Below are 18,106 nucleotides of genomic sequence, written 5' to 3'. Positions count from 1 at the left end.
AGTCCTATTTAAAAAATAGAAAATTTGCTGTAAAAGTAGGTGATTTTATATCTGATGAACGTTCAATAAGGGCTGGAGTACCTCAGGGCAGTGTTTTAGGCCCAACTCTATACATCATATATACTGCTGATCTTCCAACTGCTAATAATGTTTTGACATCAACTTTTGCGGATGACACAGCTTTAGTGAGTCGTAACAAATGCCCCATTATAGCATCAAGAATATTAGCGAAGCACTTAAGTTCTGTCGAAGAATGGCTAGCAAACTGGCGTATAAATGTAAATGAACAAAAGTGCAAGCATGTTACATTTTCCCTAAGACCAAAAATGTGCCCGGCAGTAAAAATGAACAATATTATAGTGCCTCAAGCGAATTAAGTTACCTATCTTGGTATTCATCTAGATAGAAGGCTTACGTGGAGAAAACTTATATCTAGTAAAATAACTAGCATGACGATAAGAGCTGCAAATTTAAATTGGCTTTTAAATAAAAACTCTAAACTTAGCTTAGACAACATAGTGCTTTTATACAATGCGGTCATAAAGCCGATTTGGATGTATGGCATTCAACTGTGGGGTACGACCTGTGCAACTAATATTGATATAATACAAAGGTTCCAATCGAAAATGCTTAGATCAATCATGTGCTCACCATGGTACATGCGCAATGAAAATATCCATAAAGATCTTGGTATCCCTATGGTAAAGAAAGAAGTATAGGACAGCAGATTGAAATATTTATCTAAACTCTGTGATTACCCAAACCCATTGGCTAATGCTTTAGTACATTCCTGCGATCAAACACGCCTAAAAAGAAGGGATATGCCTGCGTACTAAAGAGCAACGTTTCACCAATACAGCTCAATCACTTGGTTGAGCTTGTCTAGTTTTAAATAGATTTAAGATTTTATAACTTGTTGGTAGGCTTAAAAATAAGCAGATTCAATAAATAAAGAAATATTGAAAAAAAAAAAAAATTATCAAGAAAGACATTTTTTGATATTCTGTGATAATTTTGATAAAATACCAAGCTTCAGTACGCAGAGCTTTTCCCCACACTGTCTGTGATGAACAAAATAATGTAAACAGAAACAGCTGATAGTTCTGTTGAAATTATTAATTCGTTACAAATGTATTCTTCTACAACGTAAGTTTTCACATATTTTCAGCCCTATTCTGTGCACTTTACAAATTCAACAAATTTCTAATTTGTAAATAATTGAAATTTATCAAGCATTTCGTATTCTGTGTCTAAAATAAAAAGCTTTTTTCTTTCTAAGTTGTTAAGAAGTAAAATGCTCTTGACAAATAAAATATCTTGCTGCGGATAGTTGTGAATGTGCATTTTTTGCAATGGAGATATTTTACTTTTCTATACAAAGAGGAAAAATATGAATACGTTGATGGCTCGCGTTATTGAGCCGTTTTAATATTAAGAAGTTTAGTTTTGCCTTTTTTGTATAAAAAAATGAAGATAGTGATGAAATTGTTTTCTATATATGGTAGTCCCCAAGGAAGTTTTCTGAAGCTAAACATAACAATCAACTAAATCAAAATTGCATTCCAAAAAATTTTAAATCCATTACAAAAGACCTATGTATATGTAGAAGCTCTGGCGATCGAGTAAAGACGGTATAACCTTATCATCTATATAGAATAAATAGGGTTGTAAAACCAAACCAAATACTTTGCATCAGGTCTGGGAGGCTTCAGTCGATATCTCTATATCAGAATCGGATAGATAGGCTGATAACCGGTCAATCGTAAACCAAACTTATTAATGAAGCCACAATAAAGAAGGCTCTGTTAAAACAAACACTCATCCAAATAACGATCTTATGCATGAAAAATAGGGCCAGATTCGGAGCATGAAATATTTGCGCACTCTCAGCAACTTCTCGTTTTGACCAAGAACGAATAATATATTCTGAAATTGAAGTTAAATTATTATAAACTATTTTGCAACAAATATTGAAATGCATGTGAAAACGTACTTTATAGAATAATTTAATTAAATTTTTCATTTCAATTCGAATATAATTGGACAGAAATCAGCTGTTTCTATTTACATTATTTTGTTTCCCACACGTGTGGGGAAAAGCTATGCGTACTGATGCTTTTATTTTATCAAAATTGTCACAGAATACCAAAAAATTTCTTACTTGAGATAAACCTGAAAATATTTTGAAATTTTTGTTATTTTGTCAAGTGCACAGAATAGGGCTGTTTCTATATTTATTGAAAAATAAGTTAGTTAACTAACTTTAATATGATAGCAAAGCAAAGCACGATAGCGCTACTCATGAGCAACTAGATGCGCATGTGTCCTGTGTCCGGTGAAATGGCCACAGGAAAAAAATCGCCAAAGACGCCTACAAAAATGCGTGAATTGTGACAAGAATTGGCGGAGATATTAAATTCGTGTAGATGGACAACATGAACAGCAGCAAAATGGAAAGAAGTAAGAGTTTTATATTAGTTTATGTGATATGTTGTGTATTTGCTTGTTTATTTGTAGACGTTGGGTGTTTGGAAAAGCCTACTGCGCACGCGGGCAAGGCGTTTGAAAATGAGTAAGATACTGACTGACGGACTGTCAAGCTTAAACCCAATGGGAGATTTTGAAGAAAAGGCGTTAGCCACATTTGGTTCGGCTGATGTCGATGGAGTGAAAGACATTTAAAGCTTTGTAGCAAGTCCTCTGCCATTAGACAGCGCAATATATTCAAACTATGGACAGCGGGAAAGCCAGATAATCAGTGAACCATCGGCATCATCTGCATGCCGATCAATAAGTTTGGAAAATCAGGTATGATTAAAATATGTATCACAGCTATCACGAGGGGCTCGGAACAAGCTTATCAGCACCTTGATATATTGAATAATTATATTTCTGGATTGACTTCTGACTAATATACATAAATAACTAAAGAGTTGATATATTTCTTGATCTCGTTCTTTCACTTTCGTATAACGCCCTCTCTATGCAGTTTCTTGCAGAACCATGTAATTTGTTATATTTTTTCTTTCTCTATATGGTTAATGATGTTAAAAGCCACGGCTCTATAGGATAACCTTGATCGCCAATAAGCCAAGATTCTCTCCGATGCTATTCATATTGAGTGCCTTACATTTTCTATTTAAATATAAATTAAGAGGACGTTCAACACTATTTGATGGTGAAGCAACAATAATAATATGTGTGCAGTCAATTGCTCCTAAATTTTCTAAAAAATCTGGAATATATTACAAATAAATTGGTTTCAATTATTGTATTATTATTTGTATTACAATAGTACATACCCCGTTTTTATAAAAGTTTCTGTCTCTGTTGAACTGGGAAACTTTATTTTTCCTCCCTTCACTTTCGCACTACGTTTTGCTACAGTCCGCACACTTCTCGAAAGCGACGACTGATTCATGGAAAAGTTGACATTGTGGCCTACACATTTCTGGTATGAGCTGTGTCTAAAGAAGTTCAAATCTGCCTGAACCCTCACAGCCGAAGGTAGTGACGTTTTCTGATTATCGTATGGGGCCAGTTCATCAATTTGGTGACGGGAAATTTCACGCGTTATTCGAAAATTTTGCACAAAGGTATTCTCGATCGACGAAGATGGATCCGCTCGCGATCCCTATTTTCACAATTTCCATCTTCGTTTAACAATAATAACAAAAGTAAAATATCTTCCATTGCTACAAATTAATTTTTACAAGAATATGAAGCATTGTCAAAAGCATTTGACATCTTAAAAATAAAAAAAACAGCCTATTATATTCGAATTGAATTAAACAATTGAATTTACAGCCCTATTCTGTGCACTTTACAAAATAACAAAAAAATTGAAATTTTTTTCAGATTTTTATCAAGTAAGTAATTTTTTGGTATTCTGTGACAATTTTTATACTCTCGCAACAACAAAGTTGCTAGAGAGTATTATAGTTTTGTTCACATAACGGTTGTTTGTAACACCCAAAACTAAACGAGTTAGATATAGAGTCATATATACCAAAGTGATCAGGGTGACGAGTAGATTTGAAATCCGGATGTCTGTCCGTCCGTCCGTCTGTGCAAGCTGTAACTTGAGTAAAAATTAAGATATCTTGACGAAACTTGGCACAAATATTCCTTGGCACCATAAGAAGATCAAGTTCGAAAATGGGCAGAATCGGACCATTGCCACGCCCAAAATGGCCACAAAATGGCGAAAACCAAAAACACATAAAGGGTCATAACTAAGCCATAAATGAAGTTATAAAAGTAAAATTTGGAACAAAGGATCACACTAGGAGGGGGCATATTTGGATGTAATTTTTTTGGGGAAGCGGGCGTGGTCCCGCCCACAAATCGGTTATTTGTATTTAACTCGCAAACCAATAAAGCTATATAAACCAAACTTTCTGCAGTCGGTTCTCTTATGTACCCCACCACACACCATGAGAATAGTTGAAATCGGATAATAACCACGCCCACCTCCCATACAAAGGTTAGGTTGAAAATTACTAAAAGTGGGTTAACTAACTAACGAAAAACGTCAGAAACACTAAATTTTGCAGAAGAAATAGCAGAAGGGAGCTGTACTCAGATTTTTTTACAAAATGGAAAATGGGCGTGGCATCGCCCACTTATGGGTGAAAAACCATATCTCAGTTGCGAAAAAAATTGTCGAAAACGGATCATAACTTTTCAATGCCCCAGATATCGAACATGTTGAACTCAGCGCCTAAGGATAAATTTTAACCGAAAATATGGGTAAATCTCTCAGATATCTCAATTTAATTCGGAGGAAATTGTTTTCTTCTAATAGTGTGTCTCTTTTCCAAAAATTATTAAAATCGGGTCATAACATCTGCATACCTCATTGTAGGTTTTTCAAAAATACGGTGAGCTTTATTCCGCATATATGTATTGGTTAATATGTGAGCTATCTGAGCAAAATTAAGTGAGTGAGTGCTGATGAAAATGAATGAAATCGGTTCAGGAATTATCTCAGCCCTCATATACTATATATGACGATTTATGGGTTAATTTGTATGTTATCTTAATAAAATTTCTTCAATAAATTGCGAGAGTATAAAATGTTCGGTTGCACCCGAACTTAGATTTTCCTTACTTGTTATAAAATAAAAAGCTTTTCCCCACACGGGTGGGAAACAAAATAATGTAAACAGAAACAGCTGATTCTGTCCAATTATATTCGAATTAAATTATTTTTTAACGTAAGTTTTCAAACATGATTCAATTATAAAAGGTTTGGTAAGTAGTCACAGCTAAGACTTGACGCTGCGTTACAAAAGGTTGTATTTGCGAAGGGAAGGAAAAAGGGAAAAAATGATTAGTTTTTTTGTGAACGTAGTTAAAAATATATATTACGTAGTGTAAAATATACTACTATTCTCGATTCAAAATTAATAAGTAGCATGAAAATATGTCCGATTTTCTTCTAATAATGGTTTGAATTTTTATTTTTTGTATAGGTAAGACACGTCCAGTGCAGAGAATTAATATCTATTTAATATTAATAGTCAAAGAAAATATAATATTTAAAATTGTTCTCTATGAAACAAACATTTAATTTTATTTTCGGAAATTAGTATTAACAATTTATAATAAATCATCAGACACCTACGAACAGATTAGTCTGGCAGAAGTTGACCTACTATTATGCTTTCGCTTCAATTGAAGCGCTAGGAAGATTCTAACAATGGATAAATAACATTGATTGATTACATAATCTTTCATCGAGAGAGTTACAAAAACAGATAGAGTGTAGGATATAGTCCCAATTTCCTTCTATGAAATAAACAATTGTGAAAACAAAGATGTACAAACACTATTTTTAAACACGTTCTTGCTATAATATGCCCTTTTAACTTTCTTATAATTGTATCATAAGTTTTCTGCCTTCTATTTGAAATTAACTCGCTGTCACATTGGTCATTGTCAGAGTCCATCCTGGACCATCGACTGGAATATCTTTGGACTATTGATTAGTTTTATTAGTTTTTCTGGAATCGGACATGTTTTAAATTAATTTAGTCAAATAAAGAGATGAGCATCTCGATATATGCAATTGAATAAGAATAATACCGAAGCGGCTAAAAGATTTTTACTAAAACATTTCATTTTATCAAACAATTTTTCCGTTTGCGCAATGCAAAAATCAAATGTCAATAAAAAAAATTAAAAAAAAAAAAACAAATATAAATGAAACAGTATTGCCTACCCCTTGTATTGGTAAAATCTGCTACTATATACAAGATTTTGAGCAATTTCTTCAAGATATTTCGAAAAAAACATTTTTGTTTTGCTAACGCAGAAGGGTTGTCATTTCATTTTCAATACATTTCAATATTTGTTGCAAAATAGCTAATAATTTAACTTCAATTTCACAATAAATCCTTTGCTTTTGGTCTAGACGTTTCTGAGAGTGCACAAATATTCCATGCTCCGAATCTAGCCCTATTTTTCACGAAAAAGGTCGTTTTTGGATGAGTGTTTGTTTTAACCGAGCCTTCTTCATTGTGGCTTCGTTGATAAGTTTGGTTTACGATTGACCAAAGAGTTATCAGCCTTTCTATCCGATTCTGATGTCGAGATATCGACTGAATCCTTTCAGACCTGATGCAAATTATTTGGTTTGGTTTATATAGATGACACGGTTATTCCGCCTTTACTCGGTCGCCAGAGCCTCGTTAATCTCCCTAACCAAACAGGGAGTGCCGCGCGTAGATTAGGTTGATAACGAGATGGCAGGGACTATATATTCGCTTTTCGATTCCACATCCCCCGGAGTCTTTTGCTCCCCCGCACAGCCATAGAATACTTCACAATATAATACATATATGTCCTTTATAATATATTTAAAACTATTTGGAATGTAATTTTAATTTAGTGGGTTGTTATGTTTAGCTTCAGAAAAGTTCCTTGGGAACTATGAATATCTAAACTTTGTCATTTATTGCCAAAAATTTGCTAAATTATAATCGTATGCAATATATGGAAAACAATTTCGACACAGTTACCTTCCTTATCTTAATTTATTATACATAATGTATGCATGTTATTGGCGTTCAACCGTTTAGCCGGTTATAGCCGAATCGATGAGAGCGCGCCACTCTTCTCTTATCTTCGCAGTTCGGCGCCAGTTGGAGATTCCAAGTGTAACCAGGTCGCCCTCCGCCTGGCCCCTCCAACGGAGTGGAGGCCCTCCCCTTCCTCGGCTTCCTCCGGCGGGTACTGCATCGAACACTTTCAGGGCTGGAGTGTTTTCGTCCATTCGGACAACATGACCTATCCAGCGTAGCCGCTGTCTTTTTATTCGCTGAACTTTGTCAATGTCGTCGTATAACTCATACAGCTAATCGTTCCATCGTCTGCGGTATTCGCCGTTGCCAATGTTCTGAGGACCATAAATCTTGCGCAAAATTTTCCTCTCGAAAACTCCTAGTGTCGTCTCATCGGATGTTGACATCGTCCAAGCTTCTGCTCCATAAAGCAGGACGGGAATGATAAGCGACTTGTAGAGTTTGATTTTGGTTCGTCGAGAGAGGACTTTACTGTTCAATTGCCTACTCAGTCCAAAGTAGCACCTGTTGGCAAGAGTGATTCTGCGCTGAATATCGAGGCTGACATTGTTGGTGTTGTTGATACTGGCTCCCAGGTATACGAAATTATCTACGACTTCGAAGTTATGACTGTCAACAGTGACGTGGGAGCCAAGACGCGAGTGCGCTGACTGTTTGCTTGATGACAGGAGATATTTCGTCTTGTCCTCATTCACCTCCAGACCCATTCGCTTCGCCTCCTTATCCATGCGGGAAAAAGCAGAAAAAACGGCGCGGTTGTTACTTCCGATGATATCAATATCATCGGCGTACGCCAGGAGCTGTACACTCTTGTAGAAGATTATACCTTCTCTATTTAGCTCTGCAGCTCGTATTATTTTTTCCAACATAAAGTTAAAGAAATCGCACGATAGTGAGTCACCTTGTCTGAAACTTCGTTTGGTATCGAACGGCTCGGAGAGGTCCTTCCCGATCCTGACGGAGCTTTTGGTGTTGCTCAACGTCAGCTTACATAGCCGTATTAGTTTTGCGGGGATACCAAATTCAGACATCGCGGCATAAAGACAGCTCCTTTTCGTGCTGTCGAAAGCAGCTTTAAAATCGACAAAAATATGGTGTGTGTCGATCCTCTTTTCACGGGTCTTCTCCAAAGTTTGGCGCATGGTGAATATCTGGTCAGTTGTCGATTTTCCAGGTCTAAAGCAACACTGATAAGGTCCAATCAGTTTGTTGACGGTGGGCTCTAGTTTTCACACAGTACGCTCGATAGAACCTTATAGGCGATATTTAGGAGGCTTATCCCACGGTAATTGGCATAACTTGTGGGATCTCCCTTTTTATGAATTGGGCAGAGCACACTGAGATTCCAATCGTCGGGCATGCTTTCTTCGGAACATATTTTGCAAAGAAGCTGATGCATGCACCTTATCAGTTCTTCGCCGCCGTATTTAATAAGCTCAGCCGTTAATCTATCGGCCCCTGCCGCTTTGTTGTTCTTCAAGCTGGTAATTGCTATTCGAATTTCTTCATGGTCGGGTAATGGAATATCTATTCCATCGTCATCGATTGGGGAATCGGGTTCGCCATCTCCTGGCGTTGCACTTTCACTGCCATTCAGCAGGTCGGAGAAGTGTTCCCTCCATAATCCCAATATGCTCTGGACATCGGTTACCTTGGTCTCTACATGAGGATGCTCCGGTCTTGAAACCTTCGTTAAGTCGCTTCATTTTTTCGTAAAATTTTCGAGCATTACCTCTGTCTGCCAGCTTCTCAAGCTCTTCGTACTCACGCATTTCGGCCTCTTTCTTTTTTTGTCTGCAGATGCGTCTCGCTTCCCTCTTCAGCTCTCGGTATCTATCCCAGCCCGCACGTGTTGTGGTTGTTTGCAACGTTGCGAGGTAGGCAGTCTGTTTTCTCTCCGCTGCGAGACGGCATTCCTCATCGTACCAGCTTGTTTTTTGTCGTCGCCGAAATCCAATTGTTTCGGCTGCGCAGTGAGTTTGAGATGCCGTTTGATACATAATATAATATTAAAAATTGCAAATAAAAATGCTCACAAATTTACTCTTTGTAAAAAAATATTTTTCATTGCAAAAATTTCTCTGTCACAACTATTCATATCCGGATAATTTATTTGTACAGAGGATTTGGCTTCTTAACAATTTATAATATCAAGAGAAGTGATTAGATTTTAGACACAGAATACGAATTGCTTGATCATTTCAAATTTTGACAAATAAGAAACATGTCGAATTTATAAAGTTCCCAGAATAGGGGTGTTTATGTAGGTTTCATAAGTATTTCGAACCTAACGAAGCTTAACACAAGAACCTAACCTTTAAGGAGCTAGGTGGGTTTCAATATTTCAAAATTTGGTATTTTTTGGTTTATTAAAAAGTACAATTTTATTTATCGAAATGTTTTTGGTTTATTGATTTTTTTATCTTTTTTAATTAAAAGTTGAATGAACTGATGAGCTCAAAACGGCGTCATTAGGGATGTAGATGGGGTTGAGGTCTGATCTCCCTATTGACCCCAAATGTATAACTTTTAAAACAAATTTGTATATATAAGCCCTTCTGAAGTTATTTCTTATAGAGTTCATCAGATATTCAGATTTCAGTAGAATAATTCGAATTTAAAGAAGCTTATCATAAAAACCTAGAAATACTTTAAAGGAGACCGAGTTCTCCCGTTAAGAAATGACTTTGAAACACTTTGTTGCTGTGAAGAAAAGTACAGAAAAGCTGTAAGCAACCATAATTTTAATACCATTAATATCACAATTTCCTCTGACGATGGTGATAAATTGTAGAAATTTAAAGAATTGATTCAGTCAGTTTGCCTTCTATGAAGTAATTTTAAATTTAATATCCTGAATGCAGTCTGAAAACATTTGTAAGACTTTATTAGCATTACCTGACCTACTTTCCAGTGAATTGCGAATATTTCACTCATTTATTCGAACATCAAATTAATGTCTTTAACGTAGTTGTTGTTGCTGTCATGGTGCTTTTCATGATTCTCAACCTTACTCCGCAATGCAGTTGAAATTTTCTCCGCACACACACACACACATTCATGCATTCATACGCTTCGGTAGTGGATTCCCTTGCAACATGACCAAACACATTCAAGCTGAGCCATTCTATCATTTATCTAAGCGCAAAGTTTAAGCTCGGCATTTGTCCGAGCGAGCATTGCGTCTGCTTGGGCAACTGAGTGGAGCAGATGGCTACTAACAATGGCAGGTTCAGCCAGCATTGGAGTGCAGTGCGGCGGGAGATGGGGGCAAGCGGTATGACGTGATGATGAATGGCGTCTGGTGTTGAATTATTACTGCGTTAAATGCAGTTTTTCGGCTTTGAAAGGATTATCGCAGTGCGCATTCATGCGTCTACTGGTTGCTACTAACCGCCTTCTGTGTTTATGTAAACAAGTTGGCTTCGTTGTAGTGGTGGTTGAGAAGATTAGTTGGATTGCTGTACAAGCAAGTATTTGAATGAAGTGAAGGCAAGGTCTATATATTTTTGTAAAGTCTTAAAAGGATTTCCGATTTACTGCATTAAGGTAAAGAGGAATAGATTTCTATAATCCGAATATATTTAGACTTTTATATTTACTCTCTCATTTAAATATTTCAGTATTATACTTCTTTATTTCATCAGCTGGAGGACTGTCGACTCCATCCGATGAAAATAGTAGTATTTTGTTCAAAAGCTAATGGATTAGTCAAGGAGGAGTTCGTATTATTCTTTATTTTTATGATCGCGATGGTGTAATTCTCATTGAACGTATTTTATAATTCTCTGTAACTGAAATCTTAAGCATATATGCATTCTTGGATCAATATAAAACCGGCTGCATAGTCGTACTGAGTTTTTTTGAGCTGATGAAGATCATCGTTGAATATCATTGCAACGCGATGGATGAATGTTGGTGTATTTCTCAAAAGTGACTGCATTCCTTTGTCTAATGAAAGAATTGTGATTTGCTTACGTTTTGCATCTGTTTCAATGTTCTTCATAGGCGATCTTGACTCGAGTTGTTTTAAAAGCATATCAAAGGATGGTGAACCTTTATCATTTATATTCGCTTTATTCTTCAGGATTTTTGAAAGACAACTAAGTAGTTTCAGTATTGGAGCGGTGACACTAATGTCATTGCAGCTTTATGAATTTGACGATTATGCAACCTATTGTATTTCCCTTTCACTTGGGGCAGTTGATATGCCATTTTGATTATCTTATTTCTTATAAGTGTGGATTTAACTTTGAAATCTATAACGGGCCATGATATGATATCATTGGTCTCTATCCACCGCCGTTAAGTTCTGCTTTTTCTAAATTTAAGTTCTGCTTTACTCCAAACTTTCGGCACTGGTTGTGCCGAGGAGAAGACGAAATATGTATATTCTGTTTTGGCTCTCACGTTACAGTTGACAGTCATAACTTTGAAGTTTCGTCTATTTTGGAACCAGTATCAACAACCCAATAATATCATCCTTGAAATCAAATGTACAATCACTCTTGCCAACAGGTGCTATTTTGGACCGAGTACGTAATTGACTCTCCTCCTCTCTCGACTCTAAGATTGGCGTAAGGTGCTCAACCCTATAGTTTTCCTTGACATTTTTTTCTAAGTATGGATCACGAGATGTAGTGACTTTCGAAAATTTGCCGTGGCAAAATTAGCTGTAGGGGGATTTTACCACCGTTTCAATAACCTTCTTTGACCTTTTTTCCATTAAATTACAAACTGATCCAGAAGGGACTCAGAAGATGAATAAACATGGAGCCCAAATCCAAAATACAGTGAAATGAGTTGGAGACGACAAGCGTTTAAATAGTTCACCACATTTGAATATTTCAAAATCTAAATTTTTTTTAATTTGCCATAGAAACCAACACAAATAAGCTTTTAATTAATGGCGCCTCAAATTATGCAATAATTTGCTTTCACCACACTGCATCAATTCAACGAAAGCTTTTTCTGAGCGAATCATAAAAACACAATTCTCCCGAATGCAAATAGTTACTCATTCATAATTACAATTTTGAATGCATTTATCGAGTGCGACTTGACACAATGCTCTATTTGTTGTCTTGCAGTCTGGTCATATAACCGCTGCTTACACTCCACGACAAACTCAAGTACTATGTTATATATCTAGTATGTACTCACCGCTGTGTTGTTGGGCACCGCGACGACCGCTTTGTTGTTGGCCAGTAGCAGGCGCAGCGCCATGTAGAATTGACTTTGCACGCTTCATAACGCCGCATTGCGAAAAACAACAAATCGTCACGCTGATTATTAGCAAAATCCAAGCGCAAATCATACAAGTGATTATCACGGAAGTCGGACGATTGTTATACGCCGTGACATAGTTCTCATCTCTCATCAGCACCAGCACGGAGTCGGAGGTATTTCGAAATTGTGCAAAACTTGCATTTAGTGTTGCTGCCTCCTCCACATCGATTATGAGCGCGGTCTCGCCCGCCAGCGCGGTGGAGAACTGTGGACCAAGTGTCACGTAGCTGCGCGAGTTCTCATCCAATGAGATCTCGATCGTCTGCATTATGGCTGATCGGTATGCTGTAAGGGTAAGCACTCGACCGCACGAGCCGTATCAACAATGACTTTCGTGGAGTAGTTTATTATTATTTTATTGTGAAAAACACTTTCGTTTGGATGCACCGTAAAATGGAAATCAACTTTGTCACTTTGTTTTCACTTGCGCTATTATTTGGCCTACAGCGATTGTCTTGGCCTCTAGCCTACGCGATTGCTGAGATCTTATTATTCATCTGTCTATCTTTACGATCAAGTGTTTAAACTGATATACAGTCGTTTGTTTACACGCGAGCCATGGGCTGGCACGGAGAGCGCGATCGTGCTGAAGTGCATGGGCTAACAACAACAAGTGAGTTGGAGTGGAGTACAAGAGCTTTGCTGCATATCGCTGAGCTTTTGTTCCACTCGACAATTGGTGTGTGTATGTAGGTGTGAATTTGCAGGTTACAGGTTTGGTGAATTTGTTAATCGACGACCGTGAAATTATTTTAAATCTTTCAACACCTCATAGTGCATTTTAAATACTGCTTCAATAAATTGCTATATGCTAACTGATAGCTACTGTGATATACATATTCTTCCCCGCTTTTCGAATTCGTAGAATTGTTTCACTTTTGAATGCGACGTCGACAGCATAGTTTGTATATGTTTTACGTACATAACGACTTCTAAAAAGCACCCGATATATTCAAGGGCATCGGATACTCTAATACACGGAAAGTAAAAAAATGCTTTTTATTGTAGTTAATGTTAAATATGATAAATAATCAGAGAAATAAGTGAAGCAAAAGTTGTATAGATCGGTACCCTAAGTTCAGAAAATAAGTGAATAAGTGAAATAAGTGATTTGTCGACTTTGCCCCATTAATAGTTTCTAACAAAAATTTTGTATCAAGTTGGAGGATTTCTACACTAAATGGTAAGATGTTTTCTAAAAGTTCTATTGCTTCTTCACGCTTTGAATCGAATTTTTGAAAAACCTATAATTAGGTCTATGGAGCTAGGGGAAGTTATGACCCGATTTTAATAATTTTTGAAACAGAGAGAAGAAAAAAATTTCCTCTGAATTACATTAAGATATCTGAGAGATTTACCGATATTTTCGGTGAAAAATTACCTTTAGGCACTGAGTTCTTCTTGTTCGATATCCGGGGTCTTGGAAAGTTATAGTCCGATTTCGACCATTTTTTCACATGCGATGCCACAGATGAAATACATTATTTGTGTAAAGTTTTATGAAGTTTTTCGAATCATAAATGGGGGACGCCACTCCCATTTTTCCTTTTTAAAAAAAATCTGAGTACAGCTTTCTTCTGTCATTTCTGGTAATGGTTCGATTACGACCATTTTCAATAGCAACCCTCCCACGCTCCAAAGGACATGTGTGCCAAGATATCTCAATTTTTACTCAAGTTATCCGTTGCACGGACGGACGGACAGACAGACGTCCAAATTTTAACTCGTCTCGTCATCCTGATCATTGTGAAATATACAAACCATTTTTCTAAATCGTTTAGTTTTATGACTTACAAACAATCGTTATGTGAACAAAACTGTAATACTCTCTTATATAAAAATAGCAAAATATCTCACCTCCAGTGGAATCGCTCCTGTTCCCTAAACGACGCCAGATTGTCCGCGAGCTAATTTTTAGTCCAACTGGTCGTCAAATTGATGGACGTACATCATTTTTAAGTCCCTTTTGGCAAAAGTAGTGGTCATTTGAGTAAAGCAATGAAGCCAGACATTTTAGAAATGTTTCGCCATTTAAATTATGTTTTATCATGTGGATAGCTTGCAAGCTAACAAATATTTCTTTGATTTTAAGGTGATGTATTAGTTTAAACGATTAGGCTTTCAAGCTATAATTACTCAAATAGGTGTAACAAATTGAATTAATATTGGTTAACCTTTGGAGTTAGAATTTCTGAAATTATTTCATAAAATGTAAGGTGGTGATTTGGCAGTCCATAAAACAATGTTGGACAACAAGGCCTGAGGTCAGTAGAGTAAGCATAATATTGACCAAATCAAATCCGAAATATAAACATTGCACTCTAATCCAAATTTATAAACACACATAAGGCCACAAGTCCACAAACGTTTTGGTATTTGTTTTACGAAATAACAAAACAAACCCGGTTGTTGAGCCACAAGCTTCCAAGAATCGCGTACTTTATACAAACAACTAACGCCGTCGTCTTCCCACAAACTCTTGACGCGAGCATGTTCTTCCAGCGAAACCATCCACTTGACTCTAACGCCGATCCGTGTTTATTGCGTGACCTCTTGGTGAAGTGTTGCAGCAGAGAGAGAACACGCTCACACTCAAACACCAATGTTTATCTACTCCCATCTACTACGTAATATCAGCGTGGTCATTTCGGTTTCTGTTGTGTTGTAATAATAATATCGTAAAATAAAATTTTATTACATCACGTTTGACCTTTCTCTGTGCATTCTCCTTATGGCTCGCTTGTTATTTTAACGTCTGCAATGTTTTGTGGCGACTTTAATGCGCGTGTAATTCCTTTAAAATGCATCACGTGAACAACATTTTGTGGAAAAGTGTTTTCCACGGACTTATTTAACGTGCACTAAGTGCGTCACAAAAAAGTCAAAGCCACAATTGGAAGTCAAAAAAACATTTATTACATGGAATTAAAAAAGAAAAACATTAACATCGCTTGTAAAGTGAACCGAAGTCATAATCATAAGATAATCTTCAAGTTGCATAAGTTCTACGGATTGAGCGCCAGAACACTGCGGCAAGAGACTTTCTGGCAACGCACAATAGTAACTGTAATTCAGTGAAAATAAATAAATTAGTAGCAAAATCAAAATTAATTACAAAAGCGTCGAGCGCTTTCCGAAGATCGCGTCACTTACTTTCGCAGATAGCGCGCAACAAACCGCAACGGGTCACATCGCGCCAGGCGGAACCAATTCTAGCACGACACTGAGTGTTGAAAGCGATTACGGTCTCTTCTGGGTTTGGAGTGGGTCTGCTACCTTCAGTTTCCAGGCAGCGGCTTAGCGTATTCGCACAAATCGCACGATCCTGATCCGTATTGCAGGCTTCAGTGGTGAGCAGAAATAACACTGTGGACGAGATAGAGAACGATGTTATTGCAACTGTTTTTCGAAAAATAAGAAACGCGCCGCCGAAATTTACCTAAGAAAGACAGCACTAAAAATTGTGTTTTCATTTTGAATATCCGTTTAAGAATGCATCGTGATAAATGCGCTATTTATTTAAATATATTTTCCAATTTTATTGGAACTCTTTTTGATTAATTTTTAAGCGATTTGGGTCACAGCTGTTTGCTTTTGATGAATATAAAATACTCTGCATTGTTTTAACGGAACTCCAACTTTTGTACTCGCATATACAGACATATATTCATATTTCACTCATGGATTTGGTGCTTTTATCTCACATTGAAGGTTATCAATTGAAAGGAAAGTTGTACAATTCGTTTATATGATGAATGTTAAAGGTTATAGTTGAACAAGTAAATCTAGGTCGTTTAAATTAAAAAGTTAAATTAATTTTTTTAAATATAACGGGTGATTTTTTTGAGGTTAGGATTTTCATGCATTAGTATTTGACAGATCACGTGGGATTTCAGACATGGTGTCAAAGAGAAAGATGCTCAGTATGCTTTGACATTTCATCATGAATAGACTTACTAACGAGCAACGCTTGCAAATCATTGAATTTTATTACCAAAATCAGTGTTCGGTTCGAAATGTGTTTCGCGCTTTACGTCCGATTTATGGTCTACATAATCGACCAAGTGAGCAAACAATTAATGCGATTGTGACCAAGTTTCGCACTCAGTTTACTTTATTGGACATTAAACCAACCACACGAATGCGTACAGTGCGTACAGAAGAGAATATTGCGTCTGTTTCTGAGAGTGTGGCTGAAGACCGTGAAATGTCGATTCGTCGCCGTTCGCAGCAATTGGGTTTGTGTTATTCGACCACATGGAAGATTTTACGCAAAGATCTTGGTGTAAAACCGTATAAAATACAGCTCGTGCAAGAACTGAAGCCGAACGATCTGCCACAACGTCGAATTTTCAGTGAATGGGCCCTAGAAAAGTTGGCAGAAAATCCGCTTTTTTATCGACAAATTTTGTTCAGCGATGAGGCTCATTTCTGGTTGAATGGCTACGTAAATAAGCAAAATTGCCGCATTTGGGGTGAAGAGCAACCAGAAGCCGTTCAAGAACTGCCCATGCATCCCGAAAAATGCACTGTTTGGTGTGGTTTGTACGCTGGTGGAATCATTGGACCGTATTTTTTCAAAGATGCTGTTGGACGCAACGTTACGGTGAATGGCGATCGCTATCGTTCGATGCTAACAAACTTTTTGTTGCCAAAAATGGAAGAACTGAATTTGGTTGACATGTGGTTTCAACAAGATGGCGCTACATGCCACACAGCTCGCGATTCTATGGCCATTTTGAGGGAAAACTTCGGAGAACAATTCATCTCAAGAAATGGACCCGTAAGTTGGCCACCAAGATCATGCGATTTAACGCCTTTAGACTATTTTTTGTGGGGCTACGTCAAGTCTAAAGTCTACAGAAATAAGCCAGCAACTATTCCAGCTTTGGAAGACAACATTTCCGAAGAAATTCGGGCTATTCCGGCCGAAATGCTCGAAAAAGTTGCCCAAAATTGGACTTTCCGAATGGACCACCTAAGACGCAGCCGCGGTCAACATTTAAATGAAATTATCTTCAAAAAGTAAATGTCATGAACCAATCTAACGTTTCAAATAAAGAACCGATGAGATTTTGCAAATTTTATGCGTTTTTTTTTTTAAAAAAGTTATCAAGCTCTTAAAAAATCACCCTTTATTTACTTCAGACGAATGACACACTGGGGTTACATTTTAAAAGTACTGAATAATATGTAAATACTAAAATAATCATGTTTTCGCCATTTTGTGGGCGTGGCAATGGTTCGATTTCGCCCATTTTCAATACCAACCGTCTCATGGTGCGAAGGAATATGTGTACCAAGTTTCATTAAGACATCTCCATCATTTTTAATTAAATTATCGCTTGCACAGACGGACGGACAGACATCCAGATTTGATATCTACTCGTCACTTTGATCACTTCGGTATATATATAACCCTATATCTAACTCGTTTAGTTTTAGGTGTTACAAACAACAGTTATGTGAACAAAACTATTATATTACTATTATATTGTCTTTGGCAACTTTGTTGCGAGATTATAAAAATAAAAAAATATTCGGTTCATAATATCTTCCTAGCTTCCCAAAGATATGTTGTAAAAATATTCCAAATCGGTTCACAACCACACCTACTTCCCATATACCAGAACTTTGAATCGTTAACTTTACAATATATAAAGTAAGCATTACTCAAGATATCGGAACAAAACTTTTAAAAAATACTGCATTTCAAGAGTGGCATCGCC

At 36.9% G+C, this 18,106-nt stretch overlaps 3 protein-coding genes and 1 long non-coding RNA gene across 6 annotated transcripts in view; 1 reads left to right on the top strand and 3 right to left on the bottom strand.

Annotated features, from left to right (window-relative positions):
- LOC105215879 (uncharacterized) overlaps positions 1-12,645 on the bottom strand; it is a 76,992-nt gene extending 64,347 nt beyond the window's left edge. The window contains exon 1 of the mRNA XM_011190063.3: positions 12,252-12,645. Coding sequence (XP_011188365.2) covers positions 12,252-12,645 — 394 coding nt within the window. The remainder of the gene's footprint in view (positions 1-12,251) is intronic.
- LOC128921433 (uncharacterized) lies at positions 2,869-12,244 on the bottom strand. Its single transcript, XR_008470891.1, has 2 exons — positions 3,303-12,244; positions 2,869-3,235 (listed from the first exon to the last, which is right to left on the bottom strand). It is a non-coding gene; the product is annotated as an uncharacterized LOC128921433 (long non-coding RNA).
- Positions 12,529-18,106, top strand: part of LOC105215883 (sulfotransferase 1 family member D1) — a 524,336-nt gene continuing 518,758 nt past the window's right edge. For 2 of the 3 annotated variants that reach the window (XM_029042669.2, XM_054229137.1), the window contains exon 1: positions 12,529-12,670. In XM_029042669.2, the coding sequence (XP_028898502.2) occupies positions 12,647-12,670 (24 nt within the window). In that variant the 5' untranslated portion in view covers positions 12,529-12,646. Of the gene's footprint in view, positions 12,671-13,132; positions 13,561-18,106 lie in introns of those variants that run through there. The other variant, XM_054229141.1, reaches the window with a different exon arrangement.
- Positions 15,271-16,180, bottom strand: LOC105215882 (uncharacterized). Its single transcript, XM_011190066.3, has 3 exons — positions 15,817-16,180; positions 15,531-15,743; positions 15,271-15,441 (listed from the first exon to the last, which is right to left on the bottom strand). Exons 1-3 carry the CDS (start codon positions 15,848-15,850, stop codon positions 15,383-15,385), a joined length of 306 nt encoding a protein of 101 aa, XP_011188368.1. The 5' UTR covers positions 15,851-16,180; the 3' UTR covers positions 15,271-15,382.

This window comes from Zeugodacus cucurbitae, chromosome 4 (assembly GCF_028554725.1).
Source record: "Zeugodacus cucurbitae isolate PBARC_wt_2022May chromosome 4, idZeuCucr1.2, whole genome shotgun sequence".
Lineage (NCBI taxonomy): Eukaryota > Metazoa > Arthropoda > Insecta > Diptera > Tephritidae > Zeugodacus > Zeugodacus cucurbitae.
This window is presented reverse-complemented; position numbering and strand designations above follow the sequence as displayed.

Coding starts and splice junctions, on each gene's coding strand:
- LOC105215882 (XM_011190066.3), bottom strand. CDS start 15,850: ATGAAAACACAATTTTTAGTGCTGTCTTTCTTAG. Junction 15,744..15,816: donor TTTAGTGCTGTCTTTCTTAG/GTAAATTTCGGC, acceptor TCTCGTCCACAG/TGTTATTTCTGCTCACCACT. Junction 15,442..15,530: donor GTTGCGCGCTATCTGCGAAA/GTAAGTGACGCG, acceptor ACTGAATTACAG/TTACTATTGTGCGTTGCCAG.